This window comes from Gadus chalcogrammus, chromosome 23, assembly GCF_026213295.1.
Source record: "Gadus chalcogrammus isolate NIFS_2021 chromosome 23, NIFS_Gcha_1.0, whole genome shotgun sequence".
Classification (NCBI taxonomy): Eukaryota; Metazoa; Chordata; class Actinopteri; order Gadiformes; family Gadidae; genus Gadus; species Gadus chalcogrammus.
The window spans coordinates 6158085-6174318 of NC_079434.1; the positions used below are offsets into that span (position 1 = coordinate 6158085).

Genomic DNA, 16234 nt, shown 5'->3' on the forward strand with positions numbered 1-16234 from the left:
CCATCAGCTCTCTTCACCCCCTCTTGGAAGCTTTGTCCCACTTCCTTATCAACCCTCAGCGAATCAGGAGCCTTGGGCGGGGGGGGGGGGGGGGGGGGGAGTAGTGAGGCCATCTCCATGGCGATGGAATGCCAATCTGACTCCGGAGGCACTGTGTGGAGAGGGGGTCTATACAGCGAATCCTTAATGAGCTAATCCCTGTGGCATGTCGCCTGTATGTGTGTGTGTGTGTGTGTGTGTGTGTGGCTGTGTTTGGATTCAAAATGAGGAGGTGGTACAGAACAGGAGAAGCTTTTAAAATGTGGGAAAGGCTTGAACATTTATTCCATGTAACACTGCTGTTAGCGTCCCTCAGATATGTTGAGGAGTTAACGCCCCTCTGCCCTCTAATCTAGTCGAATCTAATCACACACACACACACACACACACACACACACACACACACACACACACACGCATAGCACTATACCACCCCCACCCTCACCACCTCACCTCGCGTGATGACAGAATGGAAAATGTACGCGGACACGGATGACATGAAAGCCGAAGCATAAACAGACGTTGCGTGTCAGCGGCGAGAGGGGCCGGGGAGGGGAGGGGATCCGAACATACAAGCGGAGGAAGAAAAGTCCAAGCCTCGCATTTATTGGGAGTAATGGTCACCATGTGTCGGAGCAACTGTGAAAATATCCCAATGCCGCCGCTTCTTCCTGCTCCGGCAATAGCCCACTGATGGAAACCAGGCCGAGAGAGAGAGAGAGAGAGAGAGAGAGAGAGAGAGAGAGAGAGAGAGAGAGAGAGAGAGAGAGAGAGAGAGAGAGAGAGAGAGAGAGAGAGAGAGAGAGAGAGAGGAGAGAGAGAGAGAGAGAGAGAGAGAGAGAGAGAGAGAGAGAGAGAGAGAGAGAAAGAGAGAGCTGTGGCGTCTTGTTGACACAGCTGGACTCTCTTTCCAGGCGTTTGAACCTATTAATATGGGTCGTGATGCGCTAGGAGCTGCGGCCCATCGGATGTTGTTGTTTCGCGGAAGCGGAGCAGACAAACAAGCAGGGGGTTTAGCCGGGCCCAGGCCGTCACCTGCCCCCCCCACCTCCGTGGACGTGCATGTCGTGAAACACTGTGTGTTCATTTGACCGTTTAGCCCTTGGCCAGATGATTTGATCCATAGTAACTGACAGTGAGATCAGATGCAGGGCGTGTATTTTTAATACTTGATCCCAAGGTCCATATTTGTTCCCCAATGTCCACTATTTTACCACAAATGTTTTTATAGATAGATAGTACTGTGTTCACATGATGATTTCGATTCGCAAGAAGTTCTATTTCAAAGACCCTTTTGCCTGTGGTGTGAAAACCATAAGGTGATTTCAGTCAGACCCATCCATCACGTTGGCCCGTGTGAGTGTGTCAGAACTGCCGGTTCTGGTGCGGAACCAATCACAGTGAAACAGAGCGTGCTGAAGGCGGAGTTCAGAGCAGGAAGGCGCGCAATCCAGGTCAACAGTCTGTCGCCTCAAATAACAGTTAAATAATCAGGACAAAAGACGACAAGCAAAAGTCACCTGGGAGCAGAACACAAGCTCAGAGAGGACTACAGGGAACTTCAGGACGGAGCAATACGTGACCAACGCAGCTGTGCCTCCACACAAAGTGTCCCATGGTGACCAACAGGTGGAAACAATGACAGCAGATGTCGTGCAGGAAGCCATCTGGTGGCCAGCGGAGGAATCGCCCGACGCTGATCGATGGCGTCCTTCCCTTTTTGATCCGTGTAATCCATGTGTTCACCCTCTCCTCTCCCTCCCCCCCTCAGCCTGCTGTCGTCCATCAGCCACCCCGGCGCGACGGACGCCAAGACCCCCGAGGGCTTGATCGCCCCGGAGAGCGAGGCCGAGCGGGGCGAGAAGAACGGCAAGAAGGTGTGCTTCAACGTGGCCGGGGACGAGCAGGAGGACTCGGGCCACGACACCATCAGCAACCGGGACTCCTACAGGTGAGGCCCCCTTGCTCTGGGGGTGGTGGTGGGGGTGGTGGTGGGGGTGGTGGTGGTGGTACTGGTGGTGGTGGTGGGGGGGGTGATGGTTGGGGTTGGTGGGGGTGGTGGTGGGGGTGATTGGGGTGATGGGGGAGGGGTTGGTGGTGGTGGTGGTGGTGGTGCTGGTGGTGGTGGGGTGAAGAAACTGAGATGACTACGATTACCTCTCGTTACGACCCAGCTGCGTATCAGTCAGGTCAGGTCAAGTCAACTTAATTTATGCAGCGCGTTTCATACACATGGCAGGCACGATGTTGTTCACATAAACACATGTCATGTAGTCAAATAAAACAGAAGAATTTTAACAATTGAATTTAAAAGATTCAATAAAAGTGTAGAGATGAAAACCTTATTTCAGAGAATGCATGGAAGACAATGGAATAAAAGAGAAACATTTGAATCAAATTATAATTTAGCAGAGGGCGAAGGTGAATATAAACGTTTGTAACCTTTATTTTAATGCTGTCAGGCTTGGAGCGAGTCTCAGATCTCTAGGAAGTTTATTCCAGCTTTGTGTGTTTAAGTGAAAGGCCCTCTTTAACCGGGACTGTTCAGGACTGCCTTCCAATGCAGCCTCAGGGAGAAGTTTCGGTTTAAAACGTATTTAAAAGATCAATGTCAATCCGTAATGGGTTGTTCCTGCCCCGGCTCGTGACAGAATGACAGAGTGTCTCCAACCTCCGGCACAATTACACAATAGATAAGGTGTTACGGCAGCGAGGCAGAAAATCCATAGTTGAAGAGCAAGGGACATGGAAATAGCTTCTTTAATTCTTTTCATTCTCATGAATCATAATATTGAAGTCAGCGCACGGTCCCTGCCCCTGTAAATGGTTCCTGTCCAAATTGGATATTTCTTTCCTAATTGGCAGGTGGGAATTGTCTGAATGCCTTTTGCAGAGCATAATACTGCAGTTATTATTATCATGCAATACTTAAAACAAAACGATTATCATATCTGTTAACTTGGGGGTTTGTGAGGTTAAAAAATTTAAGGAATATATCATTAAACATCTCACGTGATGAAAAGTGTTATACTTAACAGAGGCGACTGACTGAACTCTAACTACATTTTTTTTCATGTGTGTTTTCTCCAGCGATTGCAACAGCAACAGAAACTCCATCGCCTCTTTCACCAGCATCTGCAGCAGTCACTGTAGCTCCTATGTACACAGTGACGAGATGGACTCGGGTATGCATGCACACACACACACACACATACACACACACACACAAAAATACAGACACAAATAAACACACCACACGCACACACTCACACACAAACACATGCGAACACACACACACACACACACACACACACACACACACACACACACACACACACACACACACACACACACACACACACACACACACACACACACACACACACACACACACACACACACAAACACTTACCATCAGAGCCATCAAAGCGCCCCACAGAGGCAGGCCATAGTCCATGATACCAACAATGCAATGCAACATTTCATCAAGTGAAACACGGGGGCCGTCTAAACGAGAAGGACTCCAGAGGTATCCAACCTTGAAGGAAGCATTTTATTTAGCTGGAACCTGTTTAGAAAACAAGTTACCTGTGTACGGGAGAGTGGAGGTGTTTCATAAGAAATCGCAACACAGTCTTGACGGGTGGCAGATATTTATGCTCCTGTCAACAGGGGCTTACAGCGGAAGAGCGAGCAGCAACTCTGTAACTGCAGGGTTCTCAAGCTGTTTCTTGACACACTATTTTGTATCTCATGTTGCGCCACGCATCAGTAATCTGCTGTCTTCACCACTACACTGTAGATTTGGTTTAGCGCTTAAAGAGATTATTTTGGGATGGGACGCACATGTTACAATATCTAAAACATGTGCATTTGTCCCCCCAATAAAAACATGAAAGAAGCAGGGCACTTTTATTTTGAAAAACACTGTACCGTTACTCACAAGGCTCAACAATGCTTCTGACAGGGGGGCGGGTCTTCTGTCTTCAGACCCGGGTCTGTTTTTACTCCCAAAAACCAACAAATGAATTCCCGAAAGAAATGACACAACAGAGGAAAGAAGAGTAAATCCTGACTCAGCAGGGGGGGAACAGAAGATCTAGAGTAGAATTATACATATCTGAAAGCGATTCAGAATACCTGAGAGCCTCCCTGCGTTGTGTTCCATTACATATTGAATCGACACCTGGTGCCTACATTGTTTTCCTTTTATATTATTAAAGAAATTTGCATGGTAAATTCATGCAGAAAAAGCACTCAACGGTGCATAAAAACTCACTAAAATGCCGGAAATGAAGCGTGAAGATCGAAAAACCTGCGCCACTGCACCTGTCGCATACTTGACACACACACCAATTACTTCTGGCGAAATATACAATTTGAACCTCATTATTCAGTGTGGACGTTTGAAGCGTGACACAAAGCTCCTGCTTAATGTCAGGAAGGGGGCAGGACGTGAAGTCAGCCCGGTATAGGACAGTAGTCGGCACAGCAGACAATATGATATTATATCATTCAATATGACTATAGCTATCGTCATGGTTACAGCCTGGAGCGGTAGAGACAGAGAACCCTTGGTGATTTGATGGGCTGTGGCAGGCGTACGGTCACAGCTCTCACTTAGAGTATCCACAGCTGTATATCCACTCAGACATCCCGTAACTATCTCTGTGTCACGCACACTCTCTGTCACAAACAGACAAAGTCCCTCTGTCTCTCTCGCAAGATTGAAATTTAAAGGGCTTAATCAGCTTGGTATCGTACGTATACATTGCCAAAGTAAAATAAGATACAACCTAGCAGTAAACAAAGTTATAACTTTTCAAAGGAAGGCTCTCTCTCGCTCGCTCCCTCTCTCTCTCTCTCTCTCTCTCTCTCTCTCTCTCTCTCTCTCTCTCGATCTCTCTCGATCTCTCTCTCTCTCGATCTCTCTCGATCTCTCTCTCTCTCTCTCGATCTCTCTCGATCTCTCTCTCTCTCTCTCTCTCTCTCTCTCTCTCTCGTTGACTATCATACCCTTACATAAACCTACACACACTTCCAAGCTGTGTGTGCCATGTCAAACATTTGTCTTGGCAGGTATTCACACACACACACACACACACACACACACACACACACACACACACACACACACACACACACACACACACACACACACACACACACACACACACACACACACACACACACACACACACACACACACACACTCATTCTTACACACACACATGCACATGCACATGCAGAAACACAAATGGACAGTGGGGATCCATTCCGGATTAAGAAAGTAAAATCCCTTGGGTATTTTGACAGCAGCTCATTAATTGTACCTCTAGATTGGGCTAATTAGCAAATCTAGGGCCAGGGACTTTTATTCAGTTAATAGTTCCACCTCTGGTGCTGACCGAAGGCTTTATAAAACTTAGGGCCTCTGAGGCTATATGGTGTCCTGTCAATCTATAGTTTCTTTTATCAATCTCTTTTTTCAAGCCTTATTAATTTAAACTATTTTGGTTTATCATGGTGTGCATTGAAACATCGACATAAGTTGTATTTCATGTGTATTTCTCGATATATCTCAGCTTTTTCCCCATGTACGATAAAACGCAAAGAAATTATGAAGAGAAGTTAAAAGTTCAACACTGTTTCCAGTCCCGGGCTGTGATTGGCTGCCGTATGGCGTGGTGCGGTTCTAATTGGTTAATCCTTCTCTGCAGGGGACGAGATGCCCAGCAGCATGTGGCTGTCTCACGACAAGCAGAAGAAGCTCCACGGCTTCCTGGAGCATCTGTTCAGCCAGGTGAGCCAGCTGGCCTTCCGCTCAGCTATGAAACTATATATAGAAATAAGATAGCCATTAAGAAGGTATTAGCTAAAAAAAAAAAAGCTGCTAATGCAAGGACCGTTCTGTTTAAGTCTTATCTAAGCTTAGCTTATTGTACTCAAGTTTACATTAGTTAGTCTCTTATCCATGGCTGTATTTGACAGCTAACATAGGATTGATTTAGTAATATATAAGATTGAAGTTATAGGATTAATGGCCTGGATTCTGGAACCACCAGTGCCCTTTACATGGTTTAGTTTTATAAATTTGTAAGGGCTTTTCAAAGTATTCAGAGGCTGTATTGTGACATTTTACAACAAATAATATAAAACACAAAATATTGATAACGGCATGTATAAATCATTCTGTCAGGGGAATAAAATCCAACCACAGGGTAAAGAACTGTTCTTCAGCCCTATACGTTTTGTTGTGGTTTGCTTTCCCTGGGTTGTTTCAGTGTTTGAGTGGCTTTGGGTCATCAGTTTCATATGGTTTACGTTTGGGAAATGTACGTTTTAACTTCTCTCAACCCCCCCGTTGCTGAGTTGCGGTGAGGAAGGAAAAGCTAGTCATAAGTTGACCTCTGAAACAAAAGAGAAAGAGAAGCATAAGCAGCGAAGCAGCACAAAACAAGCAAGTGTTGCTGCGGCGGTTTTTTCATGCATTCCCTTTTCCACTGAATTAGTTTTTAGTGCTCAGCAGATTCCACAGCTTTGTTGACATGCAGCAGATGCACTCCCTGGGTGTGTGTGTGTGTGTGTGCATGTGTACGTGCACGTGATGAATACTTTTTGTTTTGTGTGTGTGTGTGTGTAAGTAAGTGAGATAGAGAGGGCACTAAAGTCATGATTACTACATACTTGTGCGATTCAGGTGCTGTTGAACTCGTAGGCCATCGCATAGATAACATTATCGTCCATCAATGTTGACAGAAAACGGTCAGTTTGGACCAGTCGTGCATCGAGGAGTAGGTCTTAAGAAGTGAATGCTAATGCTGCCGTTATTTCCTCCAATCATTCTCTCGTTGCGAGTCTTTTCCGTGTTGTGCATGTAGCCCTTGTAACGCTGGTCCTGTGCTTCACCTTGACAGGTGGACTCCATCACCAGCATGCTGAGGGGGGCGCTGGTGGGTCGCGCCTTCGAACAGACCAAATGTTTCACACCCGGGAGAGGGCTACAAGGTAAAACACACATAAACACAGGGTGCCATTTTTTGGTGAAACCGCATAAGTCTTGTGCGTTTCGGGCCGACCGTCCAGACGGAGCCGGCGAATCCGGTGCCCGAGAAACCGCACATTACTGAAACCACCCTCGGAGGTGGTTTGAAATCTATCCGGACCTATGCGGTTTCGTGTTAGGATTCGTGTGGACGCCTGAAACGCAAACGATGACGTCATTAGCCCCCCACCAGCTGGGGGACGTCAGAGTTGCGATGAATTTTTTATAGCTTAAAATAAAGCCCCTTGATCAATTTAATTACTAACTGTACATTAAAAAGTATTTCTGCTCAATTTAAAAGGTTGAATCTCCTTGTGACTGAATGTTTGTATACAGCGCGCAGGCTGTATACGCACAGGATTGATGCGCTCCACTTTTCTCTGTGGAGAACCAGTGCCTTGAATATTTACTGCAGCGTTTCTACAGTTTGAGGTTTCGCAATGAATCCGTCTTTACGGAGATATTCCTGAACCGCATAAAATGAAACCGGATCGTTTCGCCCGTTTCGGCTCCGTGTGGACGGGGCCTCTATCTGCCTCTCTCTCTCTCTCTCTCTCTCTCTCTCTCTCTCTCTCTCTCTCTCTCTCTCTCTCTCTTTCTTTTTCTCTCTCTCTATTTTCTGTCCCTCTGAATTCAGTTAAATTCTGCTCAATTGGCTTTATCAGTACGAAAGACATAATAAGAAAGGATCACTCAGTATTGTCTCTCGTCGACATTCTCCTCTCCTTCTCCAGACATGTATTCAATTATTCATCCTGCGTCCTCTTCCTCTCCCCGCTGGGCATGTGAGTTGATCAGTATCCAGACGAACTTCACCCACACCATATCCCCTTGAGGTGTCGGAGAATAAAACATTCAGAAGCATCACGTTGGTAAGGTTAGCCTGTAGAGTGCGGTAAATGTCGGATTGTGGTGTAGAGACTACAGGATGATAACCCGAATTCACATACCATCATTGGCATGAATTAGATCTGTTGATGTCACTCGTGGATCACACTGGTTTTTACACTTGGTGTGTGTGCTTATTGTTTGTCCCTAAGAAGTCAAAAGCCTTGGCTAAGTGTACGTTTATTGCCAAAAGCACATCAGCGTTGACGCTGCCTTCTGATTGGCTGGTCTGTGGCACTCCCGCCTGCTCCTAGCTGATGTTCCTCTCCAAGTAGATGGGTTCCTGGCCCTGTGCCCCGGCTCTGGTTCTTGTGTGTTCTGGGGCCTCCTTGGCTGGGTCAGGGCAGTGGGAGAGGAGAAAGATAACATTGAAGAGACTCCAGAAACCCCCCAGAGCCCACAGACCAGGAGAGAACAGGCAGGCCACCGCCCAACGCACTGGGCCGCTGCTTCCTGCCACAGTGTGTGTGTGCGTGTGTGTGTCTGTGTCTGTGTGTTTTTGTGCATATGTGTGTTGAAGAAAGAAAATAGATTAGTTTGTGAGGATGTAAGTATGTGCATATTACGTGTGTATGTGTGTGGGTGTGCGCTTGTACGTGTGTGTGTGTGTGTGTGTGTGTGTGAAAGAGTGTGTGTGTGTGCGTGGGAACATGATAAGGTACATGTGGGACGGGGTATAGGAAGAGTCCAGAGATAACTGCTTCCTGTGCTCCTTCTGGGACAGATCCCTCTCATCCCTTTCTTCCATAACTCCACCTTCTCCTCTCACTCCTCATCATCCTCCCTGGTTTCCCCTGAGCTGTTCCTCTGCTTTCCCTCCCACACCACAGCTCTGGAATAAGCCAATTAACAGCCTCAACTTCCCTCTACATCTTCTTGGTTGTTAGCCAAACAGCTGACCGACCATGGGAGATTGGTCCTTCTTATGTTTAGTTTGTATCAGTGTATATCAAACTCAATCCTGGAATGTGTTTGTCCTTCACACTCCATTCAGACACAATATTCAACCAAACATTGGCAACGGCTGTATATTATCTATTGTACTCGGAAATGTTATCTCTTTCGAGGGCGTGTAGCAGAGAGGCGACGCTAAATATAGCCCTTATCTTTCTACTGGGCGACAATAAACGGTGCCAATACTTGCCCACGATGGCCTGTTTTGAACTCAATGTTTTCTCCATAGCGTAGCATATTTTGCAGATTAGCTAGCAGAAAGCTCTGTTTGCCAGACGCAGCTGTTTTCGCGCAGGCAGAGACGAGGAGACGGTCTTACTTTTTACGATGAACAACGTTGCTTTGATGGCCGTCCGCTGAGCCCAAGGGCTTCACTCAAGGCTTTTATCGGGGTCGGAGGATTTGGGGTCCTTGAGGGGAAGTGGACGTTAGCCTTGGTGATCTGTAAACCCAGAAAACAGATGAAGTGTTTGTTTTACCTCAGTGTTTTAGTAATTTTATTCTGCAAACACCCTAGCTTGATGCTGTGCTGTTCAATCGAGTGTGGGATATGTTTGATCCGCAAGTGGGCTTGTTTATGTGGCTTTCTGTGTGTTTGTGTGTGTGTGTGGGCATATGTGTGTGTGTAAGCGTGCATATGCGCCTGTGTCCACAGGATGTACTGTTTATGTACATAGCCATTTTCCCTGAGGGGGGCGATGCCTCGATCAAAGTTGATAATTCCCGCTCACTTATGTGTGGTTAATGCTCATCACGCACACACACAAACACACACACACACACACACACACACACACACACACACACACACACACACACACACACACACACACACACACACACACACACACACACACACAATGCTCTTCTCCCTCCAAAGGGAAAGTGTCCTCTGTGTGGTTTACAGATCAGAGACACCAACTCTCTCTCTCTCTCTCTCTCTCTCTCTCTCTCTCTCTCTCTCTCTCTCTCTCTCTGACTCAATCACTCACTCAATCACTTGGCACAACACAATGCTGGTGGAGGATCAGGGGAAGTCTGACTGATTGAAGCATGTACAATAAGACCCTCCTGTCTGCCCTGCATTAATGTGTGTGTTTGTGTTTGTGTGTGTGTGTGTGTGTGTGTGTGTGTGTGTGTGTGTGTGTGTGTGTGTGTGTGTGTGTGTGTGTGTGTGTGTGTGTGTTGGCGTGTGCGTGTGCATGCGTGCGTGCGTCAGAGTTCCAGCAGGAGATGGAGCCCAGGCTGAACTGTACCAAGAAGCTGCGCCTCCACGTGAAGCAGGACCCCTGGAACCTTCCGGGCAGCGTGCACGCCTTTACACACACCGTCGGCCGCTTCGTCGAAGGTCAGCGCTCGCAAGACTCAAAGTGTTGAAATATGCAAAAGCGGAGGTTGCCGCGATGCCTCCACTGGCTCTGCTCTCCATTCGATTATATTGAAAACACATAAATATGTGAAAACTCAAGGGGGTGGATATTGCCATATATTACGATTATGAGAAAAACCTCATATCGCTGAATATATATTTCATTTTGTACTTTGCCTCTTCTCTTTATTCATCAAGCTGTGTTTATCGCCCATATAACCCCGGTCAAAGCTCTGCATGGGGTCCTGGTAGGAGACCAGTGTATACAGTTCCCTCCCTCCTGTCGTAAGGCCTGCAGAAGGCATAAATTATAATAACGTCAAAGATAAGCACAGTCTGTTGTGATTGTTGGCCCACAGATTGGGAACACACTGACGCACACGCAGACACCTGCGCGCACATCCCACATGCACACACACTGCACGTACGCACCACACGTACGCACCACATGTACTGTACTTTTTTGGACAGACGTGCTCAAATGTCTGCACACACATATGCGTGTGAAGGCATGCCAACACTCATACACGCATGCAAGAACACACACACACACACACACACACACACACACACACACACACACACACACACACACACACACACACACACACACACACACACACACACACACACACGTACACAGAAACACATGCATGTTCACACACAAACTCACTCGCATGCACACTCTAAATCAGACATGCCTGCACACACATGTTTTCACGGATACACACACTTACAAACAGACACACACATGGAAACTCTCTCTCTGACACACGTGCACACACAGACAGCTCATATCGTTGCCTCGGTCACATGACACTCCTGGGAAAGGTGAGCTGGCGGTGTCAGAGCAGACTGAGCAAACAGACAATTAATATAACTGTAACCCCCCATCCATTAGGCTGACACATTTTCATATCGACAAATCTCTGCAGATCTCTGCCAATTATTTTAACTATCTGTATGTTCTCCTGGCAGACATAATATTTCTATAAACAAATAGAGACTTGAATTATAATCTCTCCCTCTCTTCCGCCCTCTGTGTATCTCTCTCTCTCTCTCTCTCTCTCTCTCTCTCTCTCTCTCTCTCTCTCTCTCTCTCTCTCTCTCTCTCTCTCTCTCTCTCTCTCTCTCTCTTATCCTCTCTCTTCCCCCACACACACTCTCCCTCCATCTCTTCCTCTCTCTTTCCTGGGGGGGCTGATTTTATGATATTGGCTCCCACCCCCACATGTGAAGATAAACATCTGTGAGTTGGAAGTGTTGGAGCTGGAGAGAGGAGGGGTAGAGGGGAGAGAGGAGGGGTAGAGGGGAGAGAGGAGGGGTAGAGGGGAGAGAGGAGGGGTAGAGGGGAGAGAGGAGGGGTAGAGGGGAGAGAGGAGGGGTAGGGGGGAGAGAGGAGGGGTAGAGGGGAGAGAGGAGGGGTAGAGGGGAGAGAGGAGGGGTAGAGGGGAGAGAGGAGGGGTAGAGGGGAGAGAGGAGGGGTAGAGGGGAGAGAGGAGGGGTAGAGGGGAGAGAGGAGGGGTAGGGGGGAGAGAGGAGGGGTAGAGGGGAGAGAGGAGGGGTAGAGGGGAGAGAGGAGGGGTAGAGGGGAGAGAGGAGGGGTAGGGGGGAGAGAGGAGGGGTAGAGGGGAGAGAGGAGGGGTAGGGGGGAGAGAGGAGGGGTAGAGGGGAGAGAGGAGGGGTAGAGGGGAGAGAGGAGGGGTAGGGGGGAGAGAGGAGGGGTAGAGGGGAGAGAGGAGGGGTAGGGGGGAGAGAGGAGGGGTAGAGGGGAGAGAGGAGGGGTAGAGGGGAGAGAGGAGGGGTAGGGGGGAGAGAGGAGGGGTAGAGGGGAGAGAGGAGGTGGAGAGAGGCGGAGCTGGAGAGAAGTGGGGAGAGAAGAGGGGAGAGTGTTAGGGCTGGAGAGGAGGTGGGGAGAAAAGGGGAGAGTAGGGGAGCTGGAGAGGAGCTGGAGAGAGGGGGAGAGAGGGGGAGAGAGGAGGCACTGGAGATAGGAGGTGGAGGGAGAAGAGGGGAGAGGGTGGAGGAGCTGGAGAGGAGGTGGAGAATGAAGAGCGGAGGGTGGAGGAGGTGGACGAAGGAGGTGGAGGAGTTGGGTCTTTTCTTCATCATATAACTCCTACAGGGTTCTGGTTTATAGACCGGGGCTGCGTAATCGAGGCCGAATCATAGACTTTGTTGTTTGTTTTGGAGTTGATGGAGTGTGTTTTGTGTGTTTTTGTTCCCACAGAGGTGAAGACACGGCTGCTGTTGGTCCTACTGCAGTACACAGGTCGGTGTTGCTCAATCCCGTCCTTTTGTTTTTAATACAAATATATGAATGTATTCATGTTTATGTAAATTCAACACACAGCCGCTTTTATGCCAACCCAATACTAAACCAACACAAACGATCGTCCAATTAAAATAAACAACCGATCAAGTAAACTGACCAAGAGTTGTAAACAAGGGAGTGTGTGTCTGTGTGTCTGTTTTTGTGTTTGTGGACGTTTGAATAACTTTTTGGTTAATGAATGAGCCATAGAGTCCACCATCTGCCCATGAGTACACAATCTGAATACCGGGCACAATCATTACACACTGATTTCAGATCAGTGCTAATGAGTGGTATCCATCTAGATGTTATGTTTTGTTATTTTTACACCGAGCACAGAACACCTCAATATATCTTTTAATGAGAACATAAATCACCTTTTCGCTGAGATTAATTAAGTCTCACTATTCATTCATGCTCTTTTTTTTTATGTTCATTAAAATATTATAGAGGCCAATTATGTTCTGCTAGGGCAGACCTGCCCTTTATTCTGATGTAATTTAATTTAATATTTATTACCCAGCAGACCTAAAGGTAGAAGACAGCTTTTTAATCACCATCCCCCCCCCCCCCCCCCCCCCCAAACTATTACCATTTAAAATGTAACCCAAAAGTTATTTTATAATCAACGAAAAACACCAACCGCAGCCAGCTAATATAATTCACTCACGCTTGGACAAGATTTTGTCCGACCGTTTTTCATTTTCTGCTTGTCATGCACTATAATAAGTATAGCATGAACCATTGAGATTAATTATTTTACTCTCTCTCTCTCTCTCGCTCTCTCTCGCTTTCTCTCTCCATGGTGCCCTGGCTTGCTCTACCAGACTCTGAGATCCAGCTAAGGCGGGACATGGTGTTTTGCCAGTCACTGGTGGCGGCCGTGTGTGCCTTCTCTCAGCATCTCCTGGCCGTGCTCAACCAGGTGAAACCAGTTCACCATACTTATACAGCCCACCAGTTCATGAGCAATTTCTCACTTGGCAGAGCAGGGCATCAACACTGTCGGGGTTAGGCAGCCACCAGACTATCGTCAAACGCTTTGGTTAACAGCGTCTACCAAGTGGCATACTTCCAGACTCACTTGTTCAGAGTTCACCTAAACTCTGCATAGTCTCCCCCCCTTACCCCCCCCCCCCCCCACACACCCTTCTTACGCACTTATTGTATGTTGTACGTCCTTGAACTTAAATATAGTACTTATATCTTATCCTAGCTATCTTTGTTGTGTACGGGGAATGGGTTAACCTAGCGGTTGTTGGGGCTTTGCACTTGGTTCTATCAAAATCCTTACCGTACCGACAGCGATATATTGTTTCTCTTTCTTCTGACAAAGAAAGAAAGAGAAACAAACTTATTGTAATTCACTTTGGATAACAGCGTCTGCTAAATGCCCTAAATGTAAATGTGAATGTAACACTGTATCTTCGTACTCCAGCGGTCAACTCTTTATCTGACCATTGTGTTTCCCAATGCTTTCCCACTCAGTTCCACGATGGAGGAAGGGACTGCGAGCCGGAGAGCCAGGACTCCACGGACCCCCCGGAGCCCCAGGAGGGCGGCCACCGCTGGCTGGAGCAGGTCGCCAGCGCCGGGCTGCTGCTCCACTTCCAGTCCCTCCTCTCCCCCCACCTGGTGAGGACCTGCACAGACACTGCCTTGCTCCTCAGCGCCTGGGGACTACACTGTATTGGTGTGTCCGGGATTTCGTACCGCCGGCCCGGGGCCGATGTAACGATGAGGCCCTTGTTTGAGACGTTTGAGAGAAGCACAGGTGAACATGCGTGTCGCCAGACTAGAAGAACAGACTAAAACTGTATTATATGTGGTGTTTATGTGTACTGACTGCAGATATGGTAACATGGCAATCTGGTGCAATCCGTTTCAATCAATGTCTTCCTTTGAAGCACAAAATCGTATACTGTGCCGTAATACAAAGGTCATTATCGTTGGCCTCCTTTAAAACACGCTCTCTGGTCAAGGACTGGGAAAACACCTCTGCTTTTGGAGTGGAATATATTATAGAAAAGACGGGGGAATAAAGTAGACCACAAAAGTAGGGTGATCATAATGAATCCAGGTCCAGCGACTTAGGTAGGTTTGACTTTTAAAAGCCTTCAAGCGGTGTGCTGTTACAGGGAAGAATGTATGCAACATGTGCACAATCTTTATAAAATTTGCGTCTTATTTTTTTTTTACTTTCCGGTCAACTTTATGTTGTCGTAGTGTTACTGAATCTGGACAGTATTTGTTGCACTGCCTGTGACCCTTTCTGCTAGAAAAAACAAGCAGCAAAGTGAGGGGCTTCCAAGAGGGATTATCCCCCATTCAGAGCATTGTAAACACCCCCGTGTGTGTGTGTGTGTGTGCGCGTGCGTGGGTGCTTTGGTGCTTGGGCGCGTTATCAAGCCAAACGAAAGCTCTCCTGCCTCACTGCTTACTCTCACCCTGCCAAACAGGCAAGGTTTCAGTCCTGAACACCACACATCACGCTTTAAAGATGAAGAATACATAATACATGAGCCAGGTTTTAGCCAGAAACCTGATTTGCTGCTAAAAAGTCGAAAGGTAGCTTCAACACGACTCATAATGAGCCTGAGCTTTCACGTCTGAGATCGTCTTAAAGGCAGCCGTTGTCCCATTTTCAAATTTTCAAATTTTGTAATTCATCTCATTTTGCAACAAAAAGAAAAACAGAAAGAGCTGTTGGAAAGAGCATTGATGAGGCCAAGATTCGACCGGCATGTCTGGACTTGACCCACGCGGGATTAGTGGCTCGCTTCGAGGGGAGGACATTACGTAACTACGGATATAGCCGCGGTTTGTCAGAGTCAGAGCTCGGATCGTTCTGCCAAGAGAACAACCCCTCGCACTTTGTCTCGCAAAATTTCTGTAAAGTTGCTTTAAAATGGACGTGCTTTTAATGTCTTGGTCCGATGAGTCATGCTCCTCTTATTCTTGCTTTCGAAGATACGTCCCCTCTTAACCCAGAGACAACTAAGAAAAACGTTCAATAGTGCTAGTACACCATCTGCATTGGATTTTCTGTTAGCATTACTCCACCATATTGAGAGTTGTAGTACTGTAAAATCCGAAACCAAATTTAATATACCGTAAGCTAGGCTGATGAATACACATGTCTCGCTCGAGTAATGCCGTGGCAGTTTCAAACACAACAATTTCTCCCCATAATGACAAATCATTTCAAGACTAATTAATAAACATTGACTAATATACCATGACTACCAACACAATAACTGACATTCCCAAGCTCCTATGCTTCCATCATGGTGGTGGTCATTGCGATGCGTACAAGCCCTAGAGAACATGTTGCTGGCTTACATGAATGAACCACGGGCCTGCATAATGCAGACACAGATGAATGTCGATGCAGCGTGACGTGACGGACAGGAAGTTGCTAATGAAAACAGTATTTGTGTTTCCTTTTTGGGTGGAAATTATAGCAACAGGAAATTCTTCAAGCGTGTACTTTGGCACTGGGGCGTGTAGTCCGTTTATTGACGTTTGGGTGTGATGCAGGCTTTACCCCAGATCCTCATTACACATACCTTTCTTACTCTCCTTCCCTACACCTGTTTTCAATCTTCCCCTCCTTCTTCTCATT

General features: G+C 47.2%; 1 protein-coding gene across 1 annotated transcript in view; it reads left to right on the forward strand.

Moving 5' to 3' along the window:
• prex2 (phosphatidylinositol-3,4,5-trisphosphate-dependent Rac exchange factor 2) overlaps positions 1 to 16234 on the forward strand; it is a 121732-nt gene that overhangs the window by 72366 nt on the left and 33132 nt on the right. Inside the window, exons 26-33 of the mRNA XM_056583819.1 lie at positions 1811 to 1990; positions 3130 to 3224; positions 5760 to 5842; positions 6957 to 7047; positions 10146 to 10274; positions 12526 to 12567; positions 13437 to 13534; positions 14098 to 14244. Of these exons, the coding sequence (XP_056439794.1) occupies positions 1811 to 1990; positions 3130 to 3224; positions 5760 to 5842; positions 6957 to 7047; positions 10146 to 10274; positions 12526 to 12567; positions 13437 to 13534; positions 14098 to 14244 (865 nt within the window). The remainder of the gene's footprint in view (positions 1 to 1810; positions 1991 to 3129; positions 3225 to 5759; positions 5843 to 6956; positions 7048 to 10145; positions 10275 to 12525; positions 12568 to 13436; positions 13535 to 14097; positions 14245 to 16234) is intronic.